The sequence below is a fragment of the Lycorma delicatula genome, chromosome 1 (genome assembly GCF_047948215.1).
Source record: "Lycorma delicatula isolate Av1 chromosome 1, ASM4794821v1, whole genome shotgun sequence".
Classification (NCBI taxonomy): domain Eukaryota; kingdom Metazoa; phylum Arthropoda; class Insecta; order Hemiptera; family Fulgoridae; genus Lycorma; species Lycorma delicatula.
Window position 1 is genome coordinate 120,862,323 of NC_134455.1, and position 15,185 is coordinate 120,877,507.

At 27.1% G+C, this 15,185-nt stretch overlaps 1 protein-coding gene across 1 annotated transcript in view; it reads left to right on the forward strand.

Moving 5' to 3' along the window:
* Window positions 1-5,243: 5,243 nt before the first annotated feature.
* cpx (synaptic transmission protein complexin) overlaps window positions 5,244-15,185 on the forward strand; it is a 267,739-nt gene continuing 257,797 nt past the window's right edge. The window contains exon 1 of the mRNA XM_075354714.1: window positions 5,244-5,283. Coding sequence (XP_075210829.1) covers window positions 5,271-5,283 — 13 coding nt within the window. The 5' untranslated portion in view covers window positions 5,244-5,270. The remainder of the gene's footprint in view (window positions 5,284-15,185) is intronic.

The following is a 15,185-nucleotide window of genomic DNA, read 5'->3' on the forward strand; positions in this document are numbered from 1 at the left end:
AAAGTTTAAATAAACTGTTAAAATCGATATTTCAAAACTTTACTCGGCTTTCCCACCCTAATACTGCCAAAAAAATATATTTTTTTTGTCACTTGTACTATTACTATGCCTAGAAAGATAAAACGAAAAATTCGGTTAGAAAATATACAATAAATAAATAGGTAGTTTTTTTTTTATTTAGGGGAAAGGGAGGAATTTATTGGCAATTTTTTTTTAATAATACTGAGATAAGCATATGCGGATTATGTTATAAATTGTTGATCTCAGAATTTTACTAAAAAATTGTCCCATTTTTACAAGTCTCTACAAAGTTGTATCAAAATCTTTTTATCCAATAGAAGTTCTTAAGTTTCAAACACGTGTAAATATTGTCAATACGAATGAATATTGTCACCAACATTCTTTGGTTTTTTGGAGTCCTGGGTCATGAACGTCGATAAATACAAAAGAAAAAAAATATCCCATTTTTTGACTGATTACCATACTTTTTCTTTCTCGTACCGCAGCTTTAGAGTTATGTTACCAGGAAAGTGAAAATATACGTGGGACTAGAATATTAAATAATTACTATCTGATAATCCGTTGATTATGAAATGTTTGATTATATGACAAGCTGAAACAAAGTCAGGAAACCCTCATGAGAAGCAATAATTAAAATAAAATAAAAAATATTAGATGCATTCATGAGAAAAAAAAAATTAGATCATAAGCTTAAATCAAGCTTTTTATAGAAAACTTTGTTTTCCATTTGTATATCTGTGGTCGCCAAAGCCAATAATTTAATCACCTTTTCTCCAATTTTTGTCTATTTGTTGTTATTTCATCTTTTTAATACTACAAATTCCACGATTACGTTAAAAAAGCGACTCACACACTCCCTCTATAAACTTGCTTCTGTTAAAACACAATAAAAATCCCTCAGGTAATTTTAGAGAAGCTACTTTTAAAAATAAAAAAACTTATTTTTAAGTGAGAAGTTAGAATTTAGAACTTTTTATAAATTACTTTTGTAAACTTTCTATTGTTATCTTCATGTTATTAATATGTTTTACCTTTAGTTAAATTCAAAAGATTAAATCGCATCTTTTTTTACAAAAATATATATTTCCATTCGCTTAAAAAACAGTTGATTTTCTGCTCAAAAAATTCTGCTTTATTCGGTCAGCAAAATATTAAGTAATTTAATCCTATCTTGTAATGAAGATATTATCAAGACAGAAAAAAGTTTGTAGAAGGTTTTATTCATTTTTATTTTTTAAATACCAATCAATTACTTTTACGATAGTAAAAATGAAGTAGAAATAAAAAGAATATCTATCATTAAAAACATCAGTAAAATATTCTTAATTTTTCTAACGTAAAATACAGTATATAAAGAATGTATACACGTTTGGATGGATCGATAGCTTGCATAGATAAAATGGTATTGAATTATACAATTAGTTTTTGACGCTTAATATGGCTTTATTTTAGTCAGCCTTCTAAACGAATGTACAGGTTAACCTTCAGGTTGCGTTGGCAAATACGATCATGGATTAGCTATCAGCTGTTCAAGGCGATGAAACCCAGACTTCCAGTAGTACTAATTAAGAGGAAGCGTGGACAGTTGGTGTCTTCAGACACGGATCCTAGGAAACTTTCTCCTAATAATTAATCAGGGATAGCTTAAAGTTCGATATGGGTGACATATCTGAAAGCGAAAATAATGCTAAGATTACTGATTCTAAGACTGCCATCCTGCCGTGACAAACAATACCAGTACTGCGTACACTAAAGTCGTGATGTCCTAAATCGTCCCTGTCTAAAAATAACGAAAACCTCCCGATAGAGAATGGTGTCGTTGAAAATAGTCAGGAGAACTGCGTTAAGCCTCCGCTGGCTGTGCTCTACGGAATAACAACTGTAAAAAGCATTACGAGCTCCTTGAATAAGTGGTGAACAAGAGTGACTACTGATAAGAGTATTAAATGTAATTAATGTTAAACAACTAAGACTTGTATCGAAAGATGTTGACGCTTACAACTAGATTGTTGATTTGGTGGGTGCGTAAGGACCAATCGAGCACACATTCAGGAGAAAAGGCGTTCCGATAGTGCTGAGGAATCTGCATTACTCGATCCCGACCAAGGTTATCAAGAAGGAAATTGGAAGTAATAGATACAAGGGAAGAAGTAACACAATATAAACACGCCACAGTATAAATATACATCACGGGGTGACGAAAGTATCCCGATGTTCTTTGTCAACTTGGAACCAAATGAAAATAATAAAGAGATATTAATCTAAGATATATAGCCAAATGTGGGATTAGATTCGAAACAACAAGAAAAGCTCCCGGTTTAGTCCAGTGCATGAGATGCCGCCAGTATAGACTCACGAAATTAATCGCATGTGAACTTACGACTGTGCTGTTTGCAGAGGGCTGGAGAACTATGGATTATCCTAAACAGGAAAAAAATACCCCACCGACAACTGCTCTCTACCAATTCAACTACTTTGCTGACTGCAAAGGATGCAGGATGTTTAAAGAAATCTTGGAGAGGAAGGCAAAGAGCCCAGCATGTTACGAGGGCTGCTAATCCACTACAGAAAATAATCTACAGGGAAACGATCCATGTTATATTTGTGCAACGCCAACTTCCCTACCTTAAGTCAAAAAACAACTAGGAACTGAACAACCATTCTATCAATCCTCTGAGAAAATATTCTGCGGCTGTTGAGCTTAATATCGACGACACTGCTGAGGACAAACTGGGGAAGCTACCATCTCATATAGAATTCCTTATATAGCAAGTAAGTAAGGTTTGGAGGAATAGTGTGTTAACTTTATCAGCATTTGTTTAGAAGAACAGATGTATTGCTCGGCTGTTTTTTGCGTATCCAGCAGGCATTTGATAAATCTGGCTTCCTGGCCTACTTTATAAATTGAAATTAAATTGGAATTGAGCCTTCCTAACCATATTTCTTGATCCTGCATAGCTACCTGGACGGAATATTTTCCCAGGTGAAGTTCAATCAAGACTTGTCTGTATTCTTTGATACTGGGTCGAATGTTTCTTAATTCTAGGGCCGGTTTTATACTCGGTCTTCTCTTCGCACCTCCCGACTTCAGAGGATATCATAATTGGATCGTTTGCGGAAGACACGGTAATCCTGACTGTGGATGCTAAACTACAAAATCGTAGCTAAATATATCTAAGCTATAAATATCGATCCTAAATTATAGTATCGTACCTTTTGTTAAACTATAAAATATTGTTGATTTAATCAACGAGTAGCAAGTTAGATGGATGAAAAAGGTTAATCCGGCTAAGTCTACACATTAAACCTTTACAATGAGGAGGAGTAAGTGCCCGCGAGTTGAATTTAATTGGATTTGAATACAGCATGCAATACTAAGGATTTCATCGGTTTCACAAGTCCTGAAACCGATTTGCTCTCATAGAATTCAAGTGTGGTGTACGACAAGCAAGAGTTTCGTCGAAGTCGTACAGTGATTAAAGAACAAACTACTCGGAAATATAACATGACCGCTATGGTTTACGAAAAACACTAAAATACACGAGTATCTGAGATTGTAAACCATCGAGAGAAAATACAAAATTCGATACAAGATACAGAATGAGACTAAATAAACATGTGAACTGGGTCGCGGTTAACCTCCTAGATAACAGCGAAGACATTAGGCGCTCAAAGTGACTGCATTTATTAGATCTGTATTTGAGGTAAAATACAGATAATACAGATCTATTTGATAATCTGCATTATCTGATTTGAGGTGAATCAGCTACCCTAGGGTGTTGTGCATTGACAAAATTCTTCATTTCGTTTCGCCACTTACTTTTGTTGGTTCTTTTGTTTGTTTCACTGTTTCTTGGTTTGATTAGTTACACTTTATGTGATTGGTAAGATTATTTTTGGATTTTTCTTTGTTTTTTCAATTAAAATATTTTTTATGGATCTCCTCTAATTGGGATATATTATTAAAAAAAAAGACAATTTAATAGACTAATTGGTTTCACAAACAAGATCGAACATTTTATTAGATCATGATGTAATTTATATTCAATGTAATTTAGGCCGGTTGATTTTTTAAAATAAAATAAATAACTAAAGATCATGATTTAAGAAAGTAAGAAACAGCTGCATGCATGGTATGATTATAATTTAAATTAAAGTAAATTAAATTTAATGTAAATTGAAATTAAGATAATAATTTGTGAGTTTCGATAATATTCTAAAGAATACTCTATTTTATAAAACCTCTTTTTTCAAGAAATATAAACATTAAAATATTATCGATAATAAAAATAATATAGATTTTATGTCATTGTACCGTATTAAACGCCAACATTGTATTGTAAACGCCAACATCGTATCATGCATCCATTACGTTTCTTTTGGAGTAAAATTACATTGTTTAATTTCGATTTAAAAAAAAAATAAACTAAGCATCAGGCTCATGATTTATTATTTATTATTTTTTATGTAAATAATATATTACTACGAATTTATATATTTATGAAATTTTTTTCGTCGAATTTGTGAAATCATTATTTGAATAGTAGTGTAGTTTTCTTTTTGAGTTTTTTTCTGACAATATTATATTGAGAGAGAACAACATACTAACTGTGAGTAATTTATGACAAAAGAATTATATTAAAAATATTTTCCTAGTTACAATAATTTTAGTTTCCATCTTTCAATTTTTTAAATTAATTTTACAGGACTATGAATTTAGGCGAAGTAGCATAATATAATAAGCGAGGAGCATCATAGATATTTTACGACTAAAATTTTTATTGATTGTAATTAAGTTTTTATGGTTATAATACGTATGGATTTTTATACCAGAAATCTGTTTTCCCTTGTATGACAAACTCACAAAGAGATTTAAGTTTGATATATAAATATATAACCATAAAAATAATATTTTTAATCAAGAGATAAAATAAAAAAATTATATAATTCTATTAATATGTAGATGTACGTATTTATTTTATAGTACTTTAGATGTTATGACAATTATTAAGAGTTAATTTGAAAGAAAACAGGAAGAAAAACGAATTTGACTTTGCAAGACATACCATTCCTGGCGTTTAATAAAGCAGTAGTTTAGAGGGTTGGCATGAAAGGGGATAGAACAGAGGGGGTTTACTAGCGTCACAGTGCGGCGTGCCCTGGTGGGAGAAACAGTCGTAGTGGGGGCAATGTCGTACCCTCAGTAGTGGTTCTACTGCCGGTATGATCACCCCACACCGACACCCACCATGGATCTATTAGGTACTCTCTCTCACTCAACTTATGCTCTCTCTATCTCTATCTTTCTTTCTGTCAGTCACTCTCTCTTTCTTGTTGACATCCCTCTTTCTGTAACAAAACTTTGGCTCGTTTTCATCGTAAGAAGCAAAAATAACAGTTTTTCTCTTTAAACTTAATTCTGTTCAAATTGAAGTTAAATCTTATTTGCTAAAATCTGTGCAATTAAAAAAAAATTACTTTTAGTATAGAATGTTTAAAAAATCAAATACATTTAGAGGAAACAAAACTTGTTTTAACTTTTTTTTAATATTTTATTTACAAATAAATTAAATAAAGTAATACATTAATATAACGAATAATTCTTGCAAAAAAAAAATTGTTATTTTCTTTGATTTATTTTTAAAAAGCTATAGATTATTTAAGTAATCTTTATATAATTTACGATTACAAGACTATTCGTTTGAATTATTTTAGAATATTTCTAACTTTAAAATTATTATTTTCTATTCCTAGGTTTTAATACTTAATTTAATTCAATACATTAATGGTCAACTACATTTGAATACAGATTTTTTGTCTTTGCTTTTTAAATTAACTTGAGTTATAGGTCTATAACTAAGATGATTTTTTTTTACAAATTAGAAGATATTAATCAGTTTATTTGAATTTAATTTATTATTAAATTTCATTTATTTTGACCTAGATACAAATTAATATGATTTTTACGCATTTATTTATTAACTTTTATGTACATAAATAATGAAATAATCTTTTCTTTGTATTTAGTTAACAGCTACTTCTAAAAATTTGATGTCCAACGACTGCATGCGGTAATATTTTACACTGCAGTAGAACGGTACTGCATACTCGTGACAAATGTAGGCAATACCGCTAAAAGTAGTACGTTGTATAAATGTTTGTTGTTTAATCTTCAGTGTCTTAATGATTTCTCATATAGCAAAATTCATTTACCTAACAAAATTTTTAAACATAAGTAATTAATTATAAATGTTTTATTAAATTTGACTTTATAAAAAGGCTACTACATTATAATTGTACTTAAATATTTACTTAAAATATTCTCTTATTTACTGAGAGATAATTGAAAGTTAGTAACGAATACATATTTTAATCACGTAGATTATTATAATTTTAGTTTTTCTAATTTAATTGTTTATATTACGTGCCAATTTCGTAATCTAATTATTAGATCAGGATTAAAATTCTATCGAGGTAATTGCTTGTTTTAATGCCTAATCAATAATAAAAGTTATATATAATATAAAATATGTACTAGTAAACTACCACTAAGAAATACTAAGTACTAAACAAATATGCCTAAAACAGAAATGATTTAAATAACTGCTTTAACGAAATTCTTAGCACTGACATTGTTGAAATTACAGGCAATTTTTTTCGTTTTCATTCAATGTTTTCGGTTACCTTATTCTACTTATATTGTTAAAAAGTAATTTTAATTTCCTGCTAGAAAAAATAGTACATAAGCTGATGATGAAATAAATATAAAAATTAAATTATAAAAAATAATATAATTATATTATAATTAAATATAAATAAATAATAATTAAACTTGGATTACAATTAAACATAATTTTTTTTAACATACACATACATACATACTACCATATACTACACGTTTTTTTTTTTTACGTCTCATAGTACGAGTGTACCTTTAAGCACACAATAAAAGGTAAATTTAACAACTTCTCTGCATTGATGTACGTACAAAAACTAAAAAATTATGTGTTTAATATTTTCGAGTACAATAATACCATAAAATAAGTTGCTACGTGATATCCTTTACATCAACCCCTGCCTATATCACGTGAGAAGCCACGCAAGTTAACTAGTCTATTAAAGTAAATTTACCACCCCACATCCACACGGTTCAGGATGAAGCACGTGCCTTAATACACGTGCAAACTTCTAAGAGCGCATCATATTAATCGTAGTTAAACATGTATAATACACATATTATTTAAATCACACAGAAAATCGCACGATTTTTATAAAATGTACTTTTAATACTAGTATTAAAAAATTTGAATTAAAAAAATTAATTATAATGTAAAACGAACATTAAACTATTAAGTACTGAAACATGCAAAAAATTTTACTAAATATATCTGAAGTATTGTAATATTCATACACCCGCAGCAAAATATTTGAAATTTGTCAATATTTTTTATATTTTTCTAAAATTAATCCATTCTTTTAAGTAAATATAATTTAGTGAAAATTAAAAAAAAAAATGAAATTAAAAACAAAAAAAATATTTAAAGAACAAATTTTAACTAACATTCTTTAAACAGAAACTATTTAACATAGGAAAACCAAACAGATAATAATTCATAAATAATGTATTAAAAAAAATGTATCATTATTTACTGAATACATTATACAGGAATAAAACCAAATATTATTAATATTCATTTTATTAATGCGCATCTCATCAATATGGATGAAATCTAACCTTTTCTACTATTATTCCTTTCATTTTAAATTGTTTGAATTTTTCTTTGCTTAAAATGTGTTTGTTGCAAAACTGTAATCAGTATTATTTTGCACTATTTCAAAATTTCAATAAAATTTTTCATAACTATTCTTTCATTATAGTATACTTTCGATTTCGATATAATAATAATATACGTAATCATTAATTTAACTAATTTAACAACTGTCTGTGTAAAAGTGTAAAACTGTATTCTAACTCACTTAATTCTAATCTATATTCTTTACTTTTCTTTCTATAACAGAAATACATTATGCTTACTCTATGCAACTCATTAAAAACAAACATTTACTATCATATTCAGTTCTATTTTCATCTACATACAAAAATGCAAGAAATATTAGAGTTTTTTTGAAAATAAAATAGAAGTGTGAAGCTAGGCACTTGTGCAACGAAATTTTTGTAAAAATGAAAAAGGTAAGTTTTATTATTAGCGATTATTAGTTATTGATATTCAGTACAACCCGGTTTATTCTAGGAAATAAGGGTGAATTAGTTACAAGTCAAGCCAAATCTGGGATAACTCATTTATTAGTAGTAAAATTAAGATCAATTAAAAATAAACAAAATATTTTTTTTTAATAGAATGCTACTTGTTTTATATCATGCTACTACTTAAATAGTCTTAGGACATTAATATAAACCTATATAAATAAAAATATGTCTACGTCTGTTTTTTTGTAGTTGCGTATAAACATCTTTAGAAAGATTATTTACTTGTAATACAATGATAATAATATTATTATAAAAAACATAAGGAATAGGTAAATATTTTTTTCCGTATTTCATAGTAATGTTAAAGAATTTAATTTGATTTTAGTTCAGATTTTAATCAATAAAGAAGCCATACATAATAAAATAACAAATTATACTGCAAAGCTAATAAGCAAAACTTTTCTATTTTTAATTTTCTTCACAGCCGCTAGCTCTTTTTGTCTCGTGATAAAAGGGTTTAATAAATAAATCATGCTTCTCGTGAAAATAACAAGAAAAAGTAAAGAAATATTCCGAGTTGTATATTTCCTTTTTTCCTATTATTTTAACCTACTTTGCTGAAAGTTTTTTCAAATTTATTCATCAATTATAGTGTATTATAAACATAGTCTCTATTACTATACATTTATATATATATACTAGCATCCCCTTCGGTGCTTCCACCGAGCTATTTGGTTACTTGCGTTTACTGTCGCGATCAGGGGATATTAAGCAGGTCATGGCTCGCTACGCTCACCTTTCCTGTCTAGCAAGAGGCTCTGCCCCGGAATCCCTCTGTGTTCAATAAGTTCATGCTCATGAGAAAAATAGTCATAATTAAAATTAAAGCTTGTTCAATTTACGAAAAATATAACTTTATTATAATTTATTCAGAGCAAGAGTTTGGTTAGTGCAGGACCCGAAAAGTTGAGTGATCTGAAGAATGCGCGTTTCAAGATAGTCGGCTTCCATCTAAAATAGTTATATCTGGTTCCCGCCGCTGGGTAAAAATGTGTTTTGACTGGTTGTTAGCGTTATCCTACAAAAATCACTAGGAGATCTTTTCTAATTTTAATTTTAGAAACGACTATACGTCGTTTCTAATTACTTATTTGAATTTCAATTTTTTTTATTTCATGTTTTTTAATCAAGTAACCCTTGATTAAAAAACATGAAATAAAAGAAGGAAGCAGGTGTAGCAAGTCGCGTCGAATATACAACAGTGCCAGTGACTATGTTGGTTGAGCTGCCGCGCTGTACACCTGCCCATCCCTTAGAAAACTGAAATATTCAAAAAACCTAAACCGGTTTTTTAATATTTATCTGAGGAGTATTTGCTTGCCCAAATCTAGTTTAGTTTTGTTTATTCTTGCTCAATTGTAGAATATTTTGTTTAGTTTAGTCGGAAATAGGGAAAACATGGGCAATCATTCTTAAGTTTTTTCCTTTCTTTCATCCCTTTCAAAGTTTAATTACAAAAAATGTAGAAATTAGTTTTATATATCCACATGTAGATTACACACATCAAGAAGTTTATTGATATCTCCACTTTTTACTGAGAAAAAAAATACTAAATTTTATTGTTAACCCATTATATAGTTTAAGCTAGGAATTTCATAAAAACGTTTTTTAGCGTGCACTTATGCCGTAAGAAGACCGTGTATGCAAATTTTAGTAAATTTATTTTTAGTAGTTTTTGCTGGTCGTTAATCATACACATGTTGTTTTATATATATATATATATACACACACATACATACATACATATATTTACACAAAAAATACACGCATACACACCCACACACGCAAGAGATAATTTACAATCAATAGTAAAAAACCTAACCCTATCTGATTCTTTTCAAAACCATTTTTTTATTCGTAAAATAAAAATATCTACTTTATCAACTCCGAATAATAAAGGTTGTACTAAATTTTAAAATTAGTAGTGTTACATTTTTAGTTATACGAAAGGAATAAATTTCATTGGTAATAGAAAATAAAATTTTGAAATAATTCAAACGAATTTTAAATGTATCAAATTACTTAGTCCATTCAAAAGTAAAAAATGCTTCTGATGAAAAAAGTGTTCTATCATTAATACTTCAAATTGTACTGTTCTATTAGTTGACGAGAGAGCATTTTGTTACATGTATTTAACAAATCCAAATTACAATATATTTCATTTTAGATGTTTTATATTTAAAATAATGTTTTTCATAATATTAAAGTATTTGTATCAAAAAAAGAGTTCTTGAAACATTACGTTTTCAGATTTTATTGAAACCAGTTTACATATTTACTCACCATTGTATTAAAAAATATGAGACTTTTTAAATTTATAGCGAATTTTAATTTTAAAATAATTTTGTTAATTGAAGATTTCTGGAATCAATCTTCATTTTTATATTTTGTATTGAAATTTATAACAATAAAAAAAAAATATTTTAATTCTATCCTTAATAAAATATTCTGCCTTTTTTCCATTATTTAAAAATATTTATATCCCTCCTGAAAATAGATAAAATGGTGTAAATCATATTATCAATAAAAGGGTAATTTTTTTTTTGCACATGATCATCACCGTCATCGATACACATCAATAAAATTGGCCGTCATTTTCTCAATTTCATCGGACGTTAAATGGTAAGTAAAACTTTTCATTCGTTTGAATATTTTACTTTATTATTTAATAATTATGATTATTTATAACAATATGATTTTATAAATATATATATTTTTTTTTTAATTTAGACCCTTTTTTTAATTAGGTATATTTAAAAAACTAATTACTTCCGAAATTGTGTATCCTCTTCTTTACGTAAGTAGAAAATTCAGGAAGATAAAGAAATATTCCAATGAATCTAAACATTATTATATGTTATTTTATATCACATAAGGAAGAAAAATTTATACCTCTTGTAACTATTTACTAAGAATATAAATTTTGTTTTAAATGATACAGTTTAAATTTAAAAACTTTGATGCTATGTATTTAGTAAATTAAATATTTATTTATTTAAAATTATATTGATATTGATTTTGGTATTATGTGTTAACAGAAAACACATAATATTTTACACAAAATTATATGTAAGTATTATTGACAAAAATACACTAATAATATGGGCTAAATATAAAAGAAATGGTGAAAATTTCTAGGAAAATTTAATTACACAAATACTAAGCGATTTTTGTACTGAAGATGATTGTAGTGGATAAGAGAACCAACAAACAAAATCGAACGAATCGTTATAAACGTAATTTATACTTTTATATAAGATATTCATAATTTCTTTAAACAAAAGTTAATTTCACAAGCAGGAATTGACGCAATTTTTTTATATGAATTTCTAATTAATTTATATTTAGAGCCTAAAATGTTAATGTAATATTGTTACATTTGCTTCAGTTTATCTTTCTATACTAATATAAAATAATCCATAACTTTATTTTATACAAAATCGCTTGTTATATAAAATCTAAGCATTTATATCCCAAGTTCATCTTTGCTTAAACTAATGTCACATATAATAGATGATATTTATTTACAGTTTTTAAAGAAGCATTACTTAAAACGAAAAAAATTAAAACCTAAAACCAAATCACAGCGATAGTCTAGTGGTAAATTCGTCAACATAAATCAGCTGATTTTGAAGTGTAGAGTTGTTAGGCTTGTAATAAATCCTAAATCCTAAAGTTACTTTTCTTTGGATATGAATACTAGATCGTGGATACCAGAGTACTTTGGTGGTCGCATTTCAATTAACCACACGTCTCAGGCGTAGAATAGCTTGAGTCTGTTCAAGAATAGCAGTGTACTTACATTATACTAGCCACTAATGATTTTAATTATTGATGCGATTATAAATAATTTTTTAAAAAAAATAAATAAGTAAATCATTTCAGTATTGTGCCAATTTAAATCTTCAAATTTATTCACACTGGTCCATTATTTCTGATTCTTCAAGAATTATCACAGGTAGGTTTAGGTGCTATACTTCTTTATCGAAGATAGTAACTGAACTATTTTTTACTACTTTTTTCGGTTATGTTTCGTTACTTTCAGTTTAGCACACGCAATTTTTATGTTTATGATGAATATATTAAAATCTACGATGTATTATATCAGAAGCTGAAGAATTGTATTTATTAGATAGTAAAATAGGAAGGAAGAACTAATTAGATATTAAAAGCAGACTAGCACAATTAGTCTAGAAAAAATGCCTGCTAGTACTAAAGGCAGTAATAAAAATTAGAAAAAATAAATAAATTTATTAGTAGGAGAAAGCGGTTTAAGGCAGCTAAAAATGGATCTAGTTAAGAAGAAAGCTTAAGAGCAGAAGCGCCTGAAATTTAGTTTTAAAGGATGATATTGAAAACTAAATAGATTAACAAATTTCTAATAATTTTTAGAAGATTTCTACATTTCTACGAAGATTTCTTAGAAATAATCGTTTAGAACTAATATTTCTTATGACTAACTGTGTAACAGAGAAATACATAGCGTAATTCTATGAGGAAATGCGAGATATTAACATGAACAAGTTTTAGTTAATCTAAGAATAAAAGGATTTATAGATGTAGAAATACTGGAAGAACTGATTGAGAAAAAATTAAAACTAATGATGTTGAATGTTATACTTAGATATATTGAGCTTAAAAGATTATCAAAAAAAAGGTAGATAAGGGCTGACAAAAGACAAAAGGTCAAACGATCTGAGGGTCAAACAATTTTTTGACTCAATAATTTGCTTACTTTAAAATTCCAGGAATCGTACTTTATAATATAAAATTTATTTTAATTACTGTAAATATATTTTATTGAGTAACAGTAGACAGCAAGCAATGAATTATGTTTGTAAAAGCAACAGTAAGACAGTGATTTAAAAAACATATGAATATTTTATTAAACTTAATTCACCATTTACCAATGTAATGGTAAAATACATTAAAAATGGATTTGGCCAACTGACAAAGTCAATGTTGCCATTTTTTTTTTTTTTAACTTTTAAAAGAAGGAAATTACATGATTTTGGAAAATAATCGCTTCAATTATTCTTTAAGTAAACGGCTACAACTATTCGTATTGACGTACATACATAGATCATCTACTGGGAGTCATATGAAATCAGAAAGAAATTAAATAACATTGATAATAATGAATAAATATAAGTTTGGGTATTTTTAAATTAAAAGACTATTGTTCTTACCTTATGGAAAATCTGACTGAATTTTTAATGCCATTTTTCAGAAAGAATATCTGATGTTTTTTTCATTCCAGTGGAATATGATTTTCTGTAAAAAAAAGCAAACTTTTAAAATTAATTTTCTCTTCCTTCAATGCAGAAAGAAAAACACAAGAATATTTATAGAGTATTTATATAAGTTAATATTTTAATAAGCATTTTCTAAAATATTTATAAATAAATGAGAATTAAAAGAATATAAAATTTATAAATTCATTCTTATTATGAATAAAAGAATATACCATTAGAATATACCATTTTATATAATCTTTTTAAAATATAATTTTTTACTTAACAAAAATATTCATTTATGAAATATTTCCGTAAATAAAGTAAAGATTATACAATGGGTAGCTACGTAAAAATAACTTGTTTTTTTTAATTTTATTTAAGTTAATGTTATTGTTAATAAATATCAAAATCCAAAAATGTTCTATTTACATCGTAGTTTGTAAACGCTATTTAGTAATTAAGTGCTTACTTTAAAACGTATTAAAAAATTATAAATTCTTGGCAGTAATTCTAGAGCAAGCTTTATTGCATCATGTTTGCACAGGAATGCATTATGTCTTGTAGATTTATTTTTATTTTAAACAAATACAATAAGAGGTTTCATTTTAAATACCCGTAACATTGTTCATTTATTTTCATTTTTAGTACAAAATAAAAAAATATTACTTAAAGATAATATGTTAATTTACATTTAATTCTCAATTTGTAAATTTATTTAAAAGAATTTTCATATTTTGTGTAGTTTCACTTTTAGTTATGTTTCATGAAAATTAAAAGTAAAAGAAGAATTTACCTTAAAATATCAATACAATGTTTTTAATATTTTTTTATCAGCAATAAAAGTTTGTTCGAATAAATCGTCTGTTTATATATAACAGATGTGTTTAACAACTTAGCGTGACCGAATTGTGATGTATTAAAAAAGGGTCCCAAGGGAACAACTTTAAAGGTGGACACAGTTACAGTATCATGCACAGAAACTGCTGGCTCAGTGCCAGAAGACTTAGCGTGCCCTGGAGCAGCTCAAGCTATTCTTTTTGCATGTAGAACACACTCCTGCAGAATGTTATATACGCAGTGCGGCTAATCATAAAATAGAAAAAATATTTATTTTTTCCCTCATCACTCTCTTTTTGTACATATATGTATATGCAAATATTTGTTTATTGTATAATATTTTAAGAAAATAGATTTCTTATTTGTTAAAATTCTTTGTAATAAAATTTACCTACTAGCAAAGAAAGTAATTTAATACAAATAAAATTTGCTAAAACTTCGAGTAATTTACAAACTTGTTGAAGTCGTAAAATCAGGTGTTTCCCAACTCAAACAACGATGAGTCATAATTTTTCCCAGTTTAAAACATTTATATATATATATGTATATATACGCACACAATATTATATTATTATGCATTATAAATTATTGCAGAAATAGTAAAATGAAAGTAATATTTACGCGTTATTTCTTCATATTATTTCTTATTATTTATTCATATTATTTCATATTATTTCTTCATACGCTAAAATTTTTATTTTTTAAATCATTAAAACTTAGCCTTTAATGAATAAATCAAGAAGTAAAGTAGTAAAAATATGTAAAAGTAATGTTTATAGCTTACCAAAGAGTTGGTAAGCTATAAACATTAATTTATTTTT